The following is a 13,632-nucleotide window of genomic DNA, read 5'->3' as shown; positions in this document are numbered from 1 at the left end:
ACTTCAGAATTGTCATTGGTTCTGTTTTTTATATGTCACATTCACCCCTATAAAAGAGCATGCGTGTGCGCGCCTACACACACACACAAACACACACACACACACACACACACACACACACACACACACAAAACCTAGTATTCATTTTAATGGCTCTGAGGCAGTAATAAAATAGTTTTTAATAATTCTGAACTGTATCACCCTTTATAGGATCTATTGAGAGAGTTTTGCAATGCTGATATTAGCTCATACTGTAATATTCAAGAATACTAGAATAGCAAAACAGCTGTTGCTAATAATGTTTGTTTTTCATTAAAATTAAAATAAGAAATCTAAAACTTTTAAGTACTGTAACTTCTTGTGTTTTACAATGGTAATTCACTGTTAGTTAGTTATGTTTCAACTTTAGTTATGCACAGTATAGACATGTAGGTATAATTATTTTAAATATTGATGATGATATGTTTTTCAGGTTCTGAAGTTGATATCTGGAGTATGGGTGTACTGCTTTACGCATTGCTGTGTGGATTTCTACCATTTGATGACGAGACTATTGACAGCCTTTATAAGAAGATATTGGTTAGAAATATTTCCAGTTATTGCTAAATGATGTACTATTCAGAATCATGTGCTATTTTATTGTTTACGGATTTTATTAGTAGCAATTCTTTGCATTTTGAAGTGGTTCCTTTTGTGCCACTCATTTAACTTCCAAGGCAATGGAATTTTTAAAATTGTACATAAAAAGGACCCACTTCAATAGTGGTGGAACAAAAACCCTTTATTTTCCACATCTGATAAGCAATTTGAATTTTGATTACTTTTCTTAAATTTCCTTGTAAATTATTTGTATATTTCCTTTCATTTAAAAGACTGATATCACAGGCCAAAAATCAGTGTTGGTTGTTGGTATGTTTGGTCATGTATGACCGCATTAGTAAATTAATATTCTCACACAGTAGAATGTTTTAAAAAAGTATTACTGGATTTTGTATTGAAGTTGCAGGCTCAACTTTCAGTAGTAAAATAATTAATTAAACACAATGTTGTTGTTCATAATAGTAACACAGTGTGGTGAACTTACATCTGTAGCATTCAACATCCGGAATGGGGGGATAAGAGATATTTAAAAACAATCTAACAACACTTGCTCTCTTTTTTTTACACAGCCAGTTATTACTTGAAAAGACAATTGACATAGTATTGGGACATTTTGCATATTTTGCTTCTTACCACTAGTTATGATAATTAGCTTTTCATTCCTTTCTATAAAAAGGACATCACATTATTAATACTGTGAATAGTAATCACTGTACAGAACTAAAAAATAGGAATCTTTTTTTAGTAGTGTTGTTAAGTAAGGTATCAACATCTGACGGCATTGGGGGAAGGAAGGGGTAAGTAATTCCGTAACTAAATATTTCTGTGGTATTAATTAGAAGCCAAGATTACGAATGTGGATAACTTGGTTAAGAAGTGTAATGTTATGAAAAGGAAAGCTGCCATTCACCAAATAACAGAGATGCTGAGTTGCAGATAGGCACACCAGGAAGACTGCCACAGATAAAGCTTTCGGCCCATAAGGCTTCATCAGAAACAAACAGGGCGTGCGCGCCCACACACACACACACACACACACACACACACACACACACACACACACACACACACACACACACACGTGCGTGCGTGCGTGCGTGTGCACAAACACAACTCACACACACATGACTGCAGTCTCAGGCAACTGTGGCCACACTGCGAGCAGCAGCACCAGTGCATAATGGGAGTGGCAGCTGGTGGGGGGGGTGGGGGTGATAGAGAGGAGGCTAGGGTGGGGAGGGGGAGGGATAGTAGGGCAGGGGTGGTGGACAGTGCATTGCTGCTGAGGAGCGCGCAGGGACGAGGTGGAGAGAGGGTAGGACAGTGATGTGCAGTTGACAGGTTAGATGGAGGGCAGTGGAGAGGTGGGAAGAGGGGAGATGGAGGAAAAGGAGAGAAGTAAAAAGACTGGATGCAATGGTGGAATGAGGGGAATGCTCCTCTGTGGCCAGTTGGTGTGACTTCGGGGGGTGGTGGGTGACTGGAATGGTAAGGCACAGGAGATTTGTTTTTGTACAAGATTGGGAGGATATTAACAGTTTGTGAAGTCTTTGGTGAGACCCTTGGTATAACTCAGTACCACCCAGGACTGGAGCTACTGAATTACACTCTCCGCCAGGGTTTCGACTACCTCTTGTCGTGCCCTGAAATGAGAAATGTCCTTCACACTATCCTTCCCACCTCTCCCACAGTGGTATTCTGCCATCCACTGAACCTACACAACATGCTCGTCCATCCCTACACAACCCCTGCTCCCAACCCCTTACCTCATGGCTCATACCCCTGTAATAGACCAAGATGCAAGTCCTGTCCCATACATCCTCCTGCCACCACCTGCTCCATTCCCATCAAAGGCGGGGCTACCTGTGAACCCAGTCATGTGATCTACAAGCTAATCTGCAACCAGTGTGGTGCATTCTATGTGGGCACGTCAACAAGCAAGCTGTCTGTCCGCACGAGTGGCCACCGACAAACTGTGGCCAAGAAATAAGTGGACAACCCTGTTGCTGAGCATGCTGCCAAACACGGCATCCTTCATTCCAATGGCTGCTTCACAGCCTGTGCCATATGGATCCTTCCCATCAACACCAGCTTTTCTGAATTGCGCAGGTGCAAAGTTCTCTGCAATATATTCTACGTTCCCATAATCCTCCTGGCCTCAGTCTTCATTAGTCATTGTCCTCACCCATCCATCCTCCCTGTTCCCATTCCAGCACTATACAGCCCTCATTCCACCACTGCACCCAGTCTTCTTACTTCTCTCCTTTTGCATTTAGCCCCCCCCCCCTTTCTCCACCTCTCCACTGCCCTCCATCTAACTTCCCAACTGCACAGAGCTGCCCTACCCTCTCTCCACCTCGTCCTTGTGTGCTCCCCAGTAGCACTTCACTATCTGCCACCCCTACCTTACTGTCTCTCTCCCTTCCCTCCCCAGCCTCCTCCTGCTCGCATTGTGCTACAGTTGCATGAGACTTTAGTCATGTGTGTGTGAGCTGCATTTGCGTGAATGTATGTGTGTGTGTTGTCTGTTTTTGATGAAGACCTTATGGGTCAAAAGCTTTATTTGTGACAGTCTTTTTGTTGCACCTATCTGTGACCCAGCATCTCTGCTAAATGGTGAGTGGAAACTTCCGTTTTCATGATATGGTTAAGTTATAAATGTATTAGTTTACATATTGTGCACGTTAGGAAAAATTCTGTTAGTGCCAAGGCAACTGTGGATAACAACAGGTAAACGCCTCAGGGGCTCAGCATTTGCTTTCTGGGTACGGGCTTGGCAAACCGATGCTTCCTGAGCTGGGGACTGGTAAGTGCTGCCAGTCCTCTGTCACTGTAAGCTCTGGGCATGCTCCAGCAACCACTGCACAGCGTGACAGTGGAACATTGTGTGTCTCAGGCAACAGGATCTTGGCTTGAACCTCCAGATCATGAGGATGGTAAAAACCTTTACAAAAAAACTCTTAAATCTCAAGATTTGCTGCATGCCAGTGAGATGCATGGATGTTGAGGTGGAACAGTTGGTAGTGGGCAACCTCTGAGGAACTTGTCGCGCTCCAGTTGTATAAGGCAGATCTATGGACACAGGGCTCTGTTTGGTTGGACTTTTATTTCCCTAGCTGCTCGTGGGATCAGGATTGATCCCTCGAAATTTTCTTCTTGTCCTCCCAGTGGAAAGGGTGGCCGCTGCTAAGTGCCAACAACTGATCAAATAAGTGGACTTTTGTAGCTAGTCTGCCTGACTCAGGAGTTAAATCTGGGTGTATACACTCTGGGACAACCAGGAAATCCTGGAAAAACTCGAATTGTTTTATCCAGGAGAAAACCAGGAAAAACCTGGGAATTTTTTAGAATTCTGGGAACTTTTCATAATTCTGGGAATTTTTCATTGTTTTAGTCTTTAGTTAAATTTTTGTAATTTTGACTGGTAAGAACTGTTAGTCTTTATAAAGAATTTTACTGTATCCCGCTACTGCAGAATAACACTGCAGCAATAAAATGTAAACGAAAGAATAAAACTTAAGTTGCAAAGAAAATGCGTCATTTATGATAAAATATAGTGCAAACACAAGCGCCTGCCAAAAGTGAAATGTGACAAAGGCTTTAGGACAACTTCTTAGTAGCAAACTGCTTACGATGAGCATGACGTCACAACCATTTACATTAAGCTCATTTTGAACAGTTGCCAGCGGGCTCATGTGCATGCGCACTTGAGTTGTGTGTGAGCAGTACCCTCTCCCGCTTCTGGCTACTTGAAGTGTGGCTGCAGCAGTAGCAAGAAGTAGTTATGCTAGCTAAAGGAATTTTTCTGGTGTGCCCAAGCTGCCAGATTTGCCCATAGACAGAGCAGTCTGCTTTGTAGTGGGTAGCAAGGTAGTGGTCATTGTTTATGTTTAGTGATTTTGCTGCTTCCTCTTTGTTTACATTTTACACATCAAATGAAAACAAAACAGATTTCTGTTGCCTGGAGCTATCATGTGAAATAAAATACATTCGTGTAATTATGGAAGGCTAATATATGTTATTAGTTTCAGTTTTTGATTTTATTTTATTTCTACATTTTAGACAGTTTAGTATTAATTGCCTTGCGCAACAGTGAAGTTACTTTTGTCGGCTTGTTAAATAAATGTGGCTTTTATTAACCTTTTCCTCCTATGCAGTCAGTTTATAAGAAATGAAGTGTTTCGTTTCACACTATTGGCTAGTTTCAGCTCATCACTGAATTTCAGGTGCACATTTTTATCTTCTGGCATGTGTGGAATTATGCCATAATAAAGAACCAAAGATGAGGTAATATAGTATGGGTACTATGAGAAAATTTGCACCTTGAAAAGTGCTCTGAAAAGCTTAATTCAGGTTGGGGCCTACTTCATTGGGAATATGCATTTTAGTATGGTTTATAAAATTTCTGTGCTGTTGGAGTATCCTCTTATGTCCTATTTCTTTTATGACGTTGTATAAGATGTCTTAATGCTAAATGTGTACGAACATACAGGCCTCCTACATCATCATAGCTGTCCACGTGCAGTAACACCTGTTTTCTGGCACACTCTGGCAGCTGCTGAAACACATCCATATCTAAGAGGTCATGAGAAAATATTGCAAATAGTTCTTTGAAAAGTGTTATTTTCAAAGGAAATTTCCTTGTATGCAAGATGGATCATGTTACGTGTGAGTGTGTGCAATGAATTTCTTAAATCACAGAGCATTTGACTCTCATTTAAAACGTAACATTTTGATTACCAGCCATTCAGAACAATTTTGAGCTCAGAAGACCAGACATTAATGTTGTGGTTTAAAATTTTACTGGCGCATTGCTGTGATGTATCTTAAAGTGTACCACACACTAAGAAGACTGATATTATATGTGAAAGATTAACTTTTCTTGTAGCTACACTATGTACATTAATTTAAACCATTAACTTTTCCTATTTGTGTGTTCACACTACTTAACTGTGATGTTGCTGACTACATCACGTGTCTGGTGCTCTGAATATCTGCTGTCATTGGCTGGCGAGATCATATGGCTTACAAAAGCGCATTGCAATGCTTTGGAAACTAATGTGTAGTCTTTGGTGGAATTTGAAGTTATATTCTCATAATTTGAAAATAGGCATTGTATCGTAATACAAAAATATGCACCATACATGTTGCTGTGCATCAAAAATCTTTCCAAAATGCGTTCCCCTCTTTCCCCACAGAGATGCATTTTCTAAACTGCCGGGAAATACTACACAACTACATAAATCAAGATACAGAAAATCAAAACAACTAAGTATATCTTGTATGGTGAGACCAAAAAGATATATATGACCATGCAACCCGCGATGTTTGCTACGTCCTTTGCGTTTTTTCTTAAAACAGCCAGTTCCTAAAACTGATGCTACTATACAAATGGAGGTTGCCAGTGTCAGCACTACTGTCAGTGTCTGTCAGTGCACTTATTCTGCTGCAGTTATTTTGAAGCCCATAGCTCCCCACAGACCATCAGACAAGGCTGTGGTCGCTGCTGTTGCAGAGCTCCCTGTCCCTCCAAAGGTTCAGCCTGGTCCTCCATCCAGTGCCGCTGCTACTACTACAGCCATAGTTGTGGCTCCAAAGTCCACCCAGAGCAAAAAGGCTGAGCCTCCACACGACAGGCTCCCTTTACAGGCAAAAAAATAGAGTGAAAGTGCAACCTCCATGATAAATGGCACTCATCCTCCTGAGGAACGTTAATGGATTCAGGATGCATGCGGAGGAACTGAAGTTGCTAGCACAGGAATGCCCCCTGTGCTTGTGTTTGCAGGAAACACATTTTAAAGTGTCTGATGCCCCTATACTATGGGGCTGCACACACTATCTATGGATGACCTGACTGCAGAAAGGACCAAGAGGGTATTTGATGTATGTGTCAATAATGCACACCACTCTTCTGCACTCCCCCTGGCTACTGATGTGCAAGCAGTTGCATTTGAAATTCACACACGTCAGACAATTGCTGTTTGCTCGCTGTATTTACCTCTGCAAGGTGCAGTACTCTCTGAGATTTTCACACTTCTTATGGAACAACTCCCCCCCACCCATTTCTCCTACTGAGAGACTTCAGTGCTCGTTAAGTCTTGTGGGGCTCCACCTCTACTTGCCCTTGGCATTCTTCATTCCAGTGATCACTTCCCACTCTGTGTTCACCTGTTGGATGGAGGATTGTTTGAACAGAAGCCACTGAAGTGGGTGGTCAGCAGGGTTAGATGGATGCTGTTCAGTTTAAACACCGTGACAGTGTCCAGGAATGGGTGGACCTTATTAAGAGTGATCCATCGTGCTGCTGCCTTATCAATCCCACAGTCCTCAGACCACCTTCAGAGGCAACCTGTTCCTTGGTGGACTGGTGAGTGCGGCCCAGCAAAATGGGACAGGCATGAGGCTCTTCAACGGTTTAACCGCCCAACAGCTGACTACGTCACAGCCATCGGATCACGAGAGCCCAGGTTAGACACATAATTTAAGGAGAGCAAGAAAAGGTCTGGGAAGTGTTCCTGGACACCATCAACCGTCCCACTTATGTTACAAATGTATGGGAATGGGGCTTTCGTGTCCACCTCCCCATTTTCATATGGTCCTTTCTGTCTGAGTGCTTTTTTAGGTCCCGAGTTCATGATGTGCTGTTAGATTGTTTTGAGCACGAAATTCTATTCCTCGAGGCAGTGTTTTTAAGTGTTATCCACTTTGCCACAGCAATAAAGCAAAAAAGTATCACATCAATGGTAAGGAGTTCTGTGCAGTGCTCCCTATTTGTGGATGATTTTTCTGTTTTCTCTTCCTCCTCCAGTGTTGCAACAGCGACCTGTCATTTGCAACTTACAATGCGGAGGCTAGAGCAGTGAGCTGCGAAGACAAGTTTCTACAGAGTGTGTGTGTGTGTGTGTGTGTGTGTGTGTATTTTCATCGTTGTTATTGTATTTTAATTTACCTGACTTGTGTATGAGGGACACCATTCTACATTTTAGAGGCTCAGTGAGGTTTGTGAACCTCATTCTTGATTCCAAATTGTTGTGGTTGCCACACCTGAGGGACCTGAAACCCAGAACCCTGAAGGAAGTGAACATCCTAAAGTGCCCCAGTCACAAGTCTTGGGGAGTGGAGCGTTTGGGAGGATGATGCTTCAACCTTTGTCCAGCCATCCAGATTCAGGTTTCCTGAAATTTCCATAAATCGCTTCAGGCAAATGCAGGGATGATCCCTTTGAAAGGAGTTGGCTGATTTCCTTCCCCATCCTTGACACAATGTGAGCTTGTGCTCCGTTTCTAATGAGACTTCCTTCCTTCATTCCTCGGGCAGTGGACAGGGTGCATCTGCTCCAGTTTCATAAGGCTTTCATGCATTTGCAGCTGGTCTCTGGTTGCACAGTGTGTGGGTTGGTGAGGCATTCTTATTTGAAGATGATTGACGCTGTCCACCATGTGGGGTTAGAATGGCCCACGGGTACTTACAGGATCAGCCTCATACCCATTCTCTGTGTTGATGCTGATAAACTCCCACTTACAATCTGACAGCAACTGCTCATGGTGCTTCCGGCATGTAAGTTTCTTACATCTCCGACTCCATGTGCATACCATAATGTTGCTTGTCCACCTCTGGAATAAGTTTTCTCCGGTCGTCCTTAGCAACAAGGCCATTTGGGATCTGCATGCAGCATTTTCTAGAATCACTTACTGAGGAGCAAGCACAATCCCAAACCCAGGGTTTTAACCATCTGCCACACTGATTACTGCAGAGGTTCAGAGTAATCGTAGATTTAGTGCAGTACCGAAGAGGTTGCACATCCAGAATGTATTTATTTTATGACATGTTAACTCAGTACTGATACTCTACAGCTGTCTTTATGGGTGGATCGAAACAACTGGACACCGTTGGTTGCTTTGTTTTTTTCCCTGATCATGTTCTCAAGGTCTGACTGACTCGAGAGTTTACTGCCTTAGATTTGGAACTAAATGCGATCCTACAGGCACTGGATCAGATGACATGTGCTTAAAGTGCTATATTCCTTGTCTGTTCTGATTCCCAGAGAGCCCTTCACTCTCTATAATGCTTGTATCCTGCAGATAAAGTAGTTCAGATTATCCAGGACACCCTTCTACAACTACAACAGCTGGTGAAGGAGGTCTCTTTCTGCTGTGTACTGTGGCACAAGGGTATTGTAGGGAACAAAAGGGCAGATGTGACAGCCAAGAAGGCATGTCGTGATCCTCAGTTATTTCAGTATACCATCCCCCTGCATGCTATCTCCTCACTGTTGAGGTACAGAGGCATGTGTTGGTGGGAAGGTGAGTGGCTGGAAGTGAAACATAATAAGCTGCACCTGATGAAGCCCTATACACAGCTGTGGTGTACTGCCTTTCAGCCACGAAGACGCTATGAGGTCCTCCTTATTTGTCTTCGCAAAGGCTACAGTCCTCTGACCCGTGGCTTCTTGCTCCCATGTGACGCCCTTTCAATGTATGGTGCTTGTGGAGCACAGATCACTGTGCATCACGTTTTACTAGACTGTGTTTTATTTTCAGACCAGAGGCCAGTGATAGATTTGACCTCTATTTTTAAGTGACATGAAAAAAATTTGTGAGGCTTTTAAGGTTTTGTGATTTGTATAACCTGTGTCCAAAAATTTTAGGGAGATATTCTTAATTTATTAACAGGGTGACTGTCTCACCCATGTTTTTTGTAAATAGTCAGCTGATCACATATCTGTTTAGCTCCTCTTGTCATTTTACTTCTTATTTAATCCCTTGTGTAGCACCTTTCATGCCTTCTCTGTTGTCTAGCGTGTGAGGTAAGAGTGATTGTGTGAGTTAATGAGAGTGAGGTGGGAGTGAGCACATGAACATCATTTTGTAGGTTTCATTTTCACTGTGTGCAACTATTTTAGCAATTTTATCCACATTCGTTCCTTTTAAAATGTGTTTGGGCTCTGATAACCTCACTGTTGAGTGCTTATAAAGTCAAAACACACACATGATAACAACACACAGATGACTGGCTGTAAGAATGAGTAGAAATTTGGAGTCATAGTCAGAGCAAATTTTATGAAAACAGATTGTGCCACTGATGACCAACTTCGGGATCTCAGTTTTTATTGACTGAGTAGGTGTTTGGCAATTCTGAGTTTCCTGAGCTGTGGACTGGTGAGCACTGCCAGTCCTCTGTAACTGTAAGCAGTGAGGATGCTTTGCTGACCATTGTGTGTCACACACTATAGAGATCTTGGCTTACCCAATCAGATCGTGAAGATGTTGGAATGTTACTAATCGTGTTATCATAGTACGGCATCTATGAGCAACCTTGTCTTGTTTTGTGCAATATCAGTGTCATGGTTCTTTTTTTTCCATTCATCTGTTCCAGGAGATGCAGGTTTGAATCCTGCCTCAGGCATGGATGTATGTGATGTCTTTGGGTTGGTTGGGTTTACGTAGTTCTAAGTTCTAGGGGACTGATGACCTGAGATGTTAAGTCCCATAGTGCTCAGAGCCCTCCCCCCCTTTCTTTCCCCTCTCTCCAGGAGAGAACACTTGTCATTGACTCATTCGTCTTCTCTCTTAAATGCTCTGTTCTCTCTTGGCCCTAAGACGTGTTACTAGTGAGATGGAACACTGGTTTCTCATTTGGTAGGATAATGGTTCAGATCCCGTGCTAAACATATAGTGTTGTTTTCTGTGGCCTCCATAAAGCTATTAAGATGGAAGCTGGGGTGGTTCCTCTGAGAAGGACACAGCTGATATATTTCGCATTCTTTCCCATTTTAAATTGACTTCTATCTCAATGCTCTCATAATTAACTGGATGTTAAAATCTATTTTTCTTCTTACTACTTAAGCATTGTTAAACAGGAGTTTTGTAATAGGCATGACTAACTATGAAATTCTTTTGCAGTCAGGACGATACCATGAACCAGAATGGCTGTCAAGGAACAGCAAAGACCTAATTAAATCAATGTTACAATTAGACCCAAAGCAAAGAATCACAATTAAAGAGCTCCAGAATCATCCTTGGGTTTTGACTGGCTATGGAGAACCTGTTGCCTCAGAAAGTCTCATTGATGTGAGTAAACTTTTAACATAATTATGAGTTGCTAAACGCATTCACACGGAACAATATTGTTGTTACCTTGTTTTGTAGATTTCTCTGTTGTTGAAATGTTGCTATGACAACTGAAGACAGTGTAAATTTATGTTTGTACTTTAAGTAAGTCACGTCTCTTGTACACTGTGAGGTAGATAAGGATTGGATTAAGTAGATAATTATTTTATTTTGTCTAGATATTACTAGAACAGGAACACTAAATGGAAACAGCCTGCTTACAATACAGATAACATGAATATTCTGAGAAATTTATCAGAGAGTAGGCAAGATTATAAAATTTTCATTTTTAACAGTACCTATGTTTCGACAGCTGCCAACCCTTCCACACCCAAAAATCCCTCCCATATAGATTAGCCACCTGTGGACGACATATCTGCAGTGAAGGAAACTCCCTTGCCCAGTATGCTGAAACTATCATGAAGGCCATCACAGACAGACCATACCTCCCCAATCCTTCCATCATTTCCAAGAATCAGCTAGAAAGGAGCAGTCCTCTAATCACTGATATCACCCAGGATGGGAACCACCAAATCATATCTTTTGCCAGGGCTTTGATTATCTCTATTCGTATTCTGAAATGAGGGAAGTCCTATCCAATATCATTCCCACTTCTTCTAAAGTGATGTCCCATTACCATACCAATCTACATTATACCCCAGTCCATCCCTAATCCACTAGAACCATCAATCCTGTGCCACAGGGATCATATTACCCTGGCAGACTGAGATGAAACATCTGTCCACTCTCCCCCATCTTCCCCCTCCCCCCTTCTCGCCCTTCCCCCTCCCCTTCTCTCCCTTCCCCTTCCTCTTCTCCCCCTCCCCTTCTCACCCTTCCCCCTCCCCTTCTCCCCCTCCCAACCTCCCCCTTCCCCTCCCATTCTCCCCCATCCCCTCCCATTCTCCCTCTTTGCCTCCCCTTCTCCCATTTCCCCTCCCCTTCTCCACCCTTCCCCCTCCTTCTCCCCCACTCCCCTATTCTACCTCACCCTACTTCCCCCTCCCTTCATCCCTTCGCTCCCTCCCACTTCTCACCCCTTCCCCTCTCACTGTTCCCCTCTCACCCTCCACCCCTCACCCTCCACCCCTCACCCTCCACCCCTCACCCTCCACCCCTCACCCTCCACCCCTCACCCTCCACCCCTCACCCTCCACCCCCTCACCCTCCACCCCCTCACCCTCCACGCCCTCACCCTCCACCCCCTCACCCTCCACCCCCTCACCCTCCACCCCCTCACCCTCCACCCCCTCACCCTCCACCCCCTCACCCTCCACCCCCTCACCCTCCACCCCATCACCCTCCACCCACTCACCCTCCACCCACTCACCCTCCACCCACTCACCCTCCACCCACTCACCCTCCACCCACTCACCCTCCACCCACTCACCCTCCACCCCCTCACCCTCCACCCCCTCACCCTCCACCCCCTCACCCTCCACCCCCTCACCCTCCACCCCCTCACCCTCCACCCCCTCACCCTCCACCCCCTCACCCTCCACCCCCTCACCCTCTCCCCCCTCACCCTACACCCCCTCACCCTACACCCCCTCACCCTACACCCCCTCACCCTACACCCCCTCACCCTACACCCCCTCACCCTACACCCCCTCACCCTACACCCCCTCACCCTACACCCCCTCACCCTACACCCCCTCACCCTACACCCCCTCACCCTACACCCCCTCACCCTACACCCCCTCACCCTACACCCCCTCACCCTACACCCCCTCACCCTACACCCCCTCACCCTACACCCCCTCACCCTACACCCCCTCACCCTACACCCCCTCACCCTACACCCCCTCACCCTACACCCCCTCACCCTACACCCCCTCACCCTACACCCCCTCACCCTACACCCCCTCACCCTACACCCCCTCACCCTACACCCCCTCACCCTACACCCCCTCACCCTACACCCCCTCACCCTACACCCCCTCACCCTACACCCCCTCACCCTACACCCCCTCACCCTACACCCCCTCACCCTACACCCCCTCACCCTACACCCCCTCACCCTACACCCCCTCACCCTACACCCCCTCACCCTACACCCCCTCACCCTACACCCCCTCACCCTACACCCCCTCACCCTACACCCCCTCACCCTACACCCCCTCACCCTACACCCCCTCACCCTACACCCCCTCACCCTACACCCCCTCACCCTACACCCCCTCACCCCCTCACCCTTCACCCTACACCCCCTCACCCCCTCACCCCCTCACCCCCTCACCCCCTCACCCCCTCACCCCCTCACCCCCTCACCCCCTCACCCCCTCACCCCCTCACCCCTTCACCCTACACCCCCTCCTGTGCTCTTGGAGTATCCTCTAATGTGTTGTTTCTTTTATGACATTATGTAAGACCCTTGTTACCTGGCGCTCTCTGGCAACTGCTGAAACAAACAGGTCGTGGGAAAATATTGGAATGGTGGTTTGAAAAGTGTTGCTTTCAAAGTATATTTCCTTTACGCAAGATGATCAATGTGCGAGAATGTACAATGAATTTCTTAAATCACAGAGCTTTTGACTCTCATTTAAAAATCAACTCTTTGAGTATGATGATTTAGAATAATTTTGAGCCTAGAAGATCTGACATTTATGTCGTTCTTAAACATTTTACTGGCACGTTTGTCTGATGTATCTTAAAGTGTAACATGTGCAAAAAGGGGGAGCATTATATGTGAAAGCTTTTCTTTTCATGTAGCAACACTATGTATTTTAATTTAAACCATTAACATTTGCTATTTGTGTGTTCCCGTTCCTTAACAGTGATGTTGCTATTGGCTGACTACATCACGTGTTCTACGTTCTGAATATCTCGTCGGCTGGTGAGATCACGTGACATGAGCTATGACTGGCTTACAAAAGTACATCGCAATCACAATTTCAATGCCTTGGAATGTAACATACGGTGC

The 13,632-nt window shown here is 45.0% G+C and overlaps 1 protein-coding gene across 1 annotated transcript in view; it reads left to right on the top strand.

The window, feature by feature from the left end:
- Positions 1-13,632, top strand: part of LOC126145824 (maternal embryonic leucine zipper kinase-like) — a 393,633-nt gene that overhangs the window by 61,449 nt on the left and 318,552 nt on the right. Inside the window, exons 5-6 of the mRNA XM_049915586.1 lie at positions 473-579; positions 10,503-10,670. Coding sequence (XP_049771543.1) covers positions 473-579; positions 10,503-10,670 — 275 coding nt within the window. The remainder of the gene's footprint in view (positions 1-472; positions 580-10,502; positions 10,671-13,632) is intronic.

The sequence above is a fragment of the Schistocerca cancellata genome, chromosome 1, assembly GCF_023864275.1.
Source record: "Schistocerca cancellata isolate TAMUIC-IGC-003103 chromosome 1, iqSchCanc2.1, whole genome shotgun sequence".
Taxonomy (NCBI): Eukaryota; Metazoa; Arthropoda; class Insecta; order Orthoptera; family Acrididae; genus Schistocerca; species Schistocerca cancellata.
This window is presented reverse-complemented; position numbering and strand designations above follow the sequence as displayed.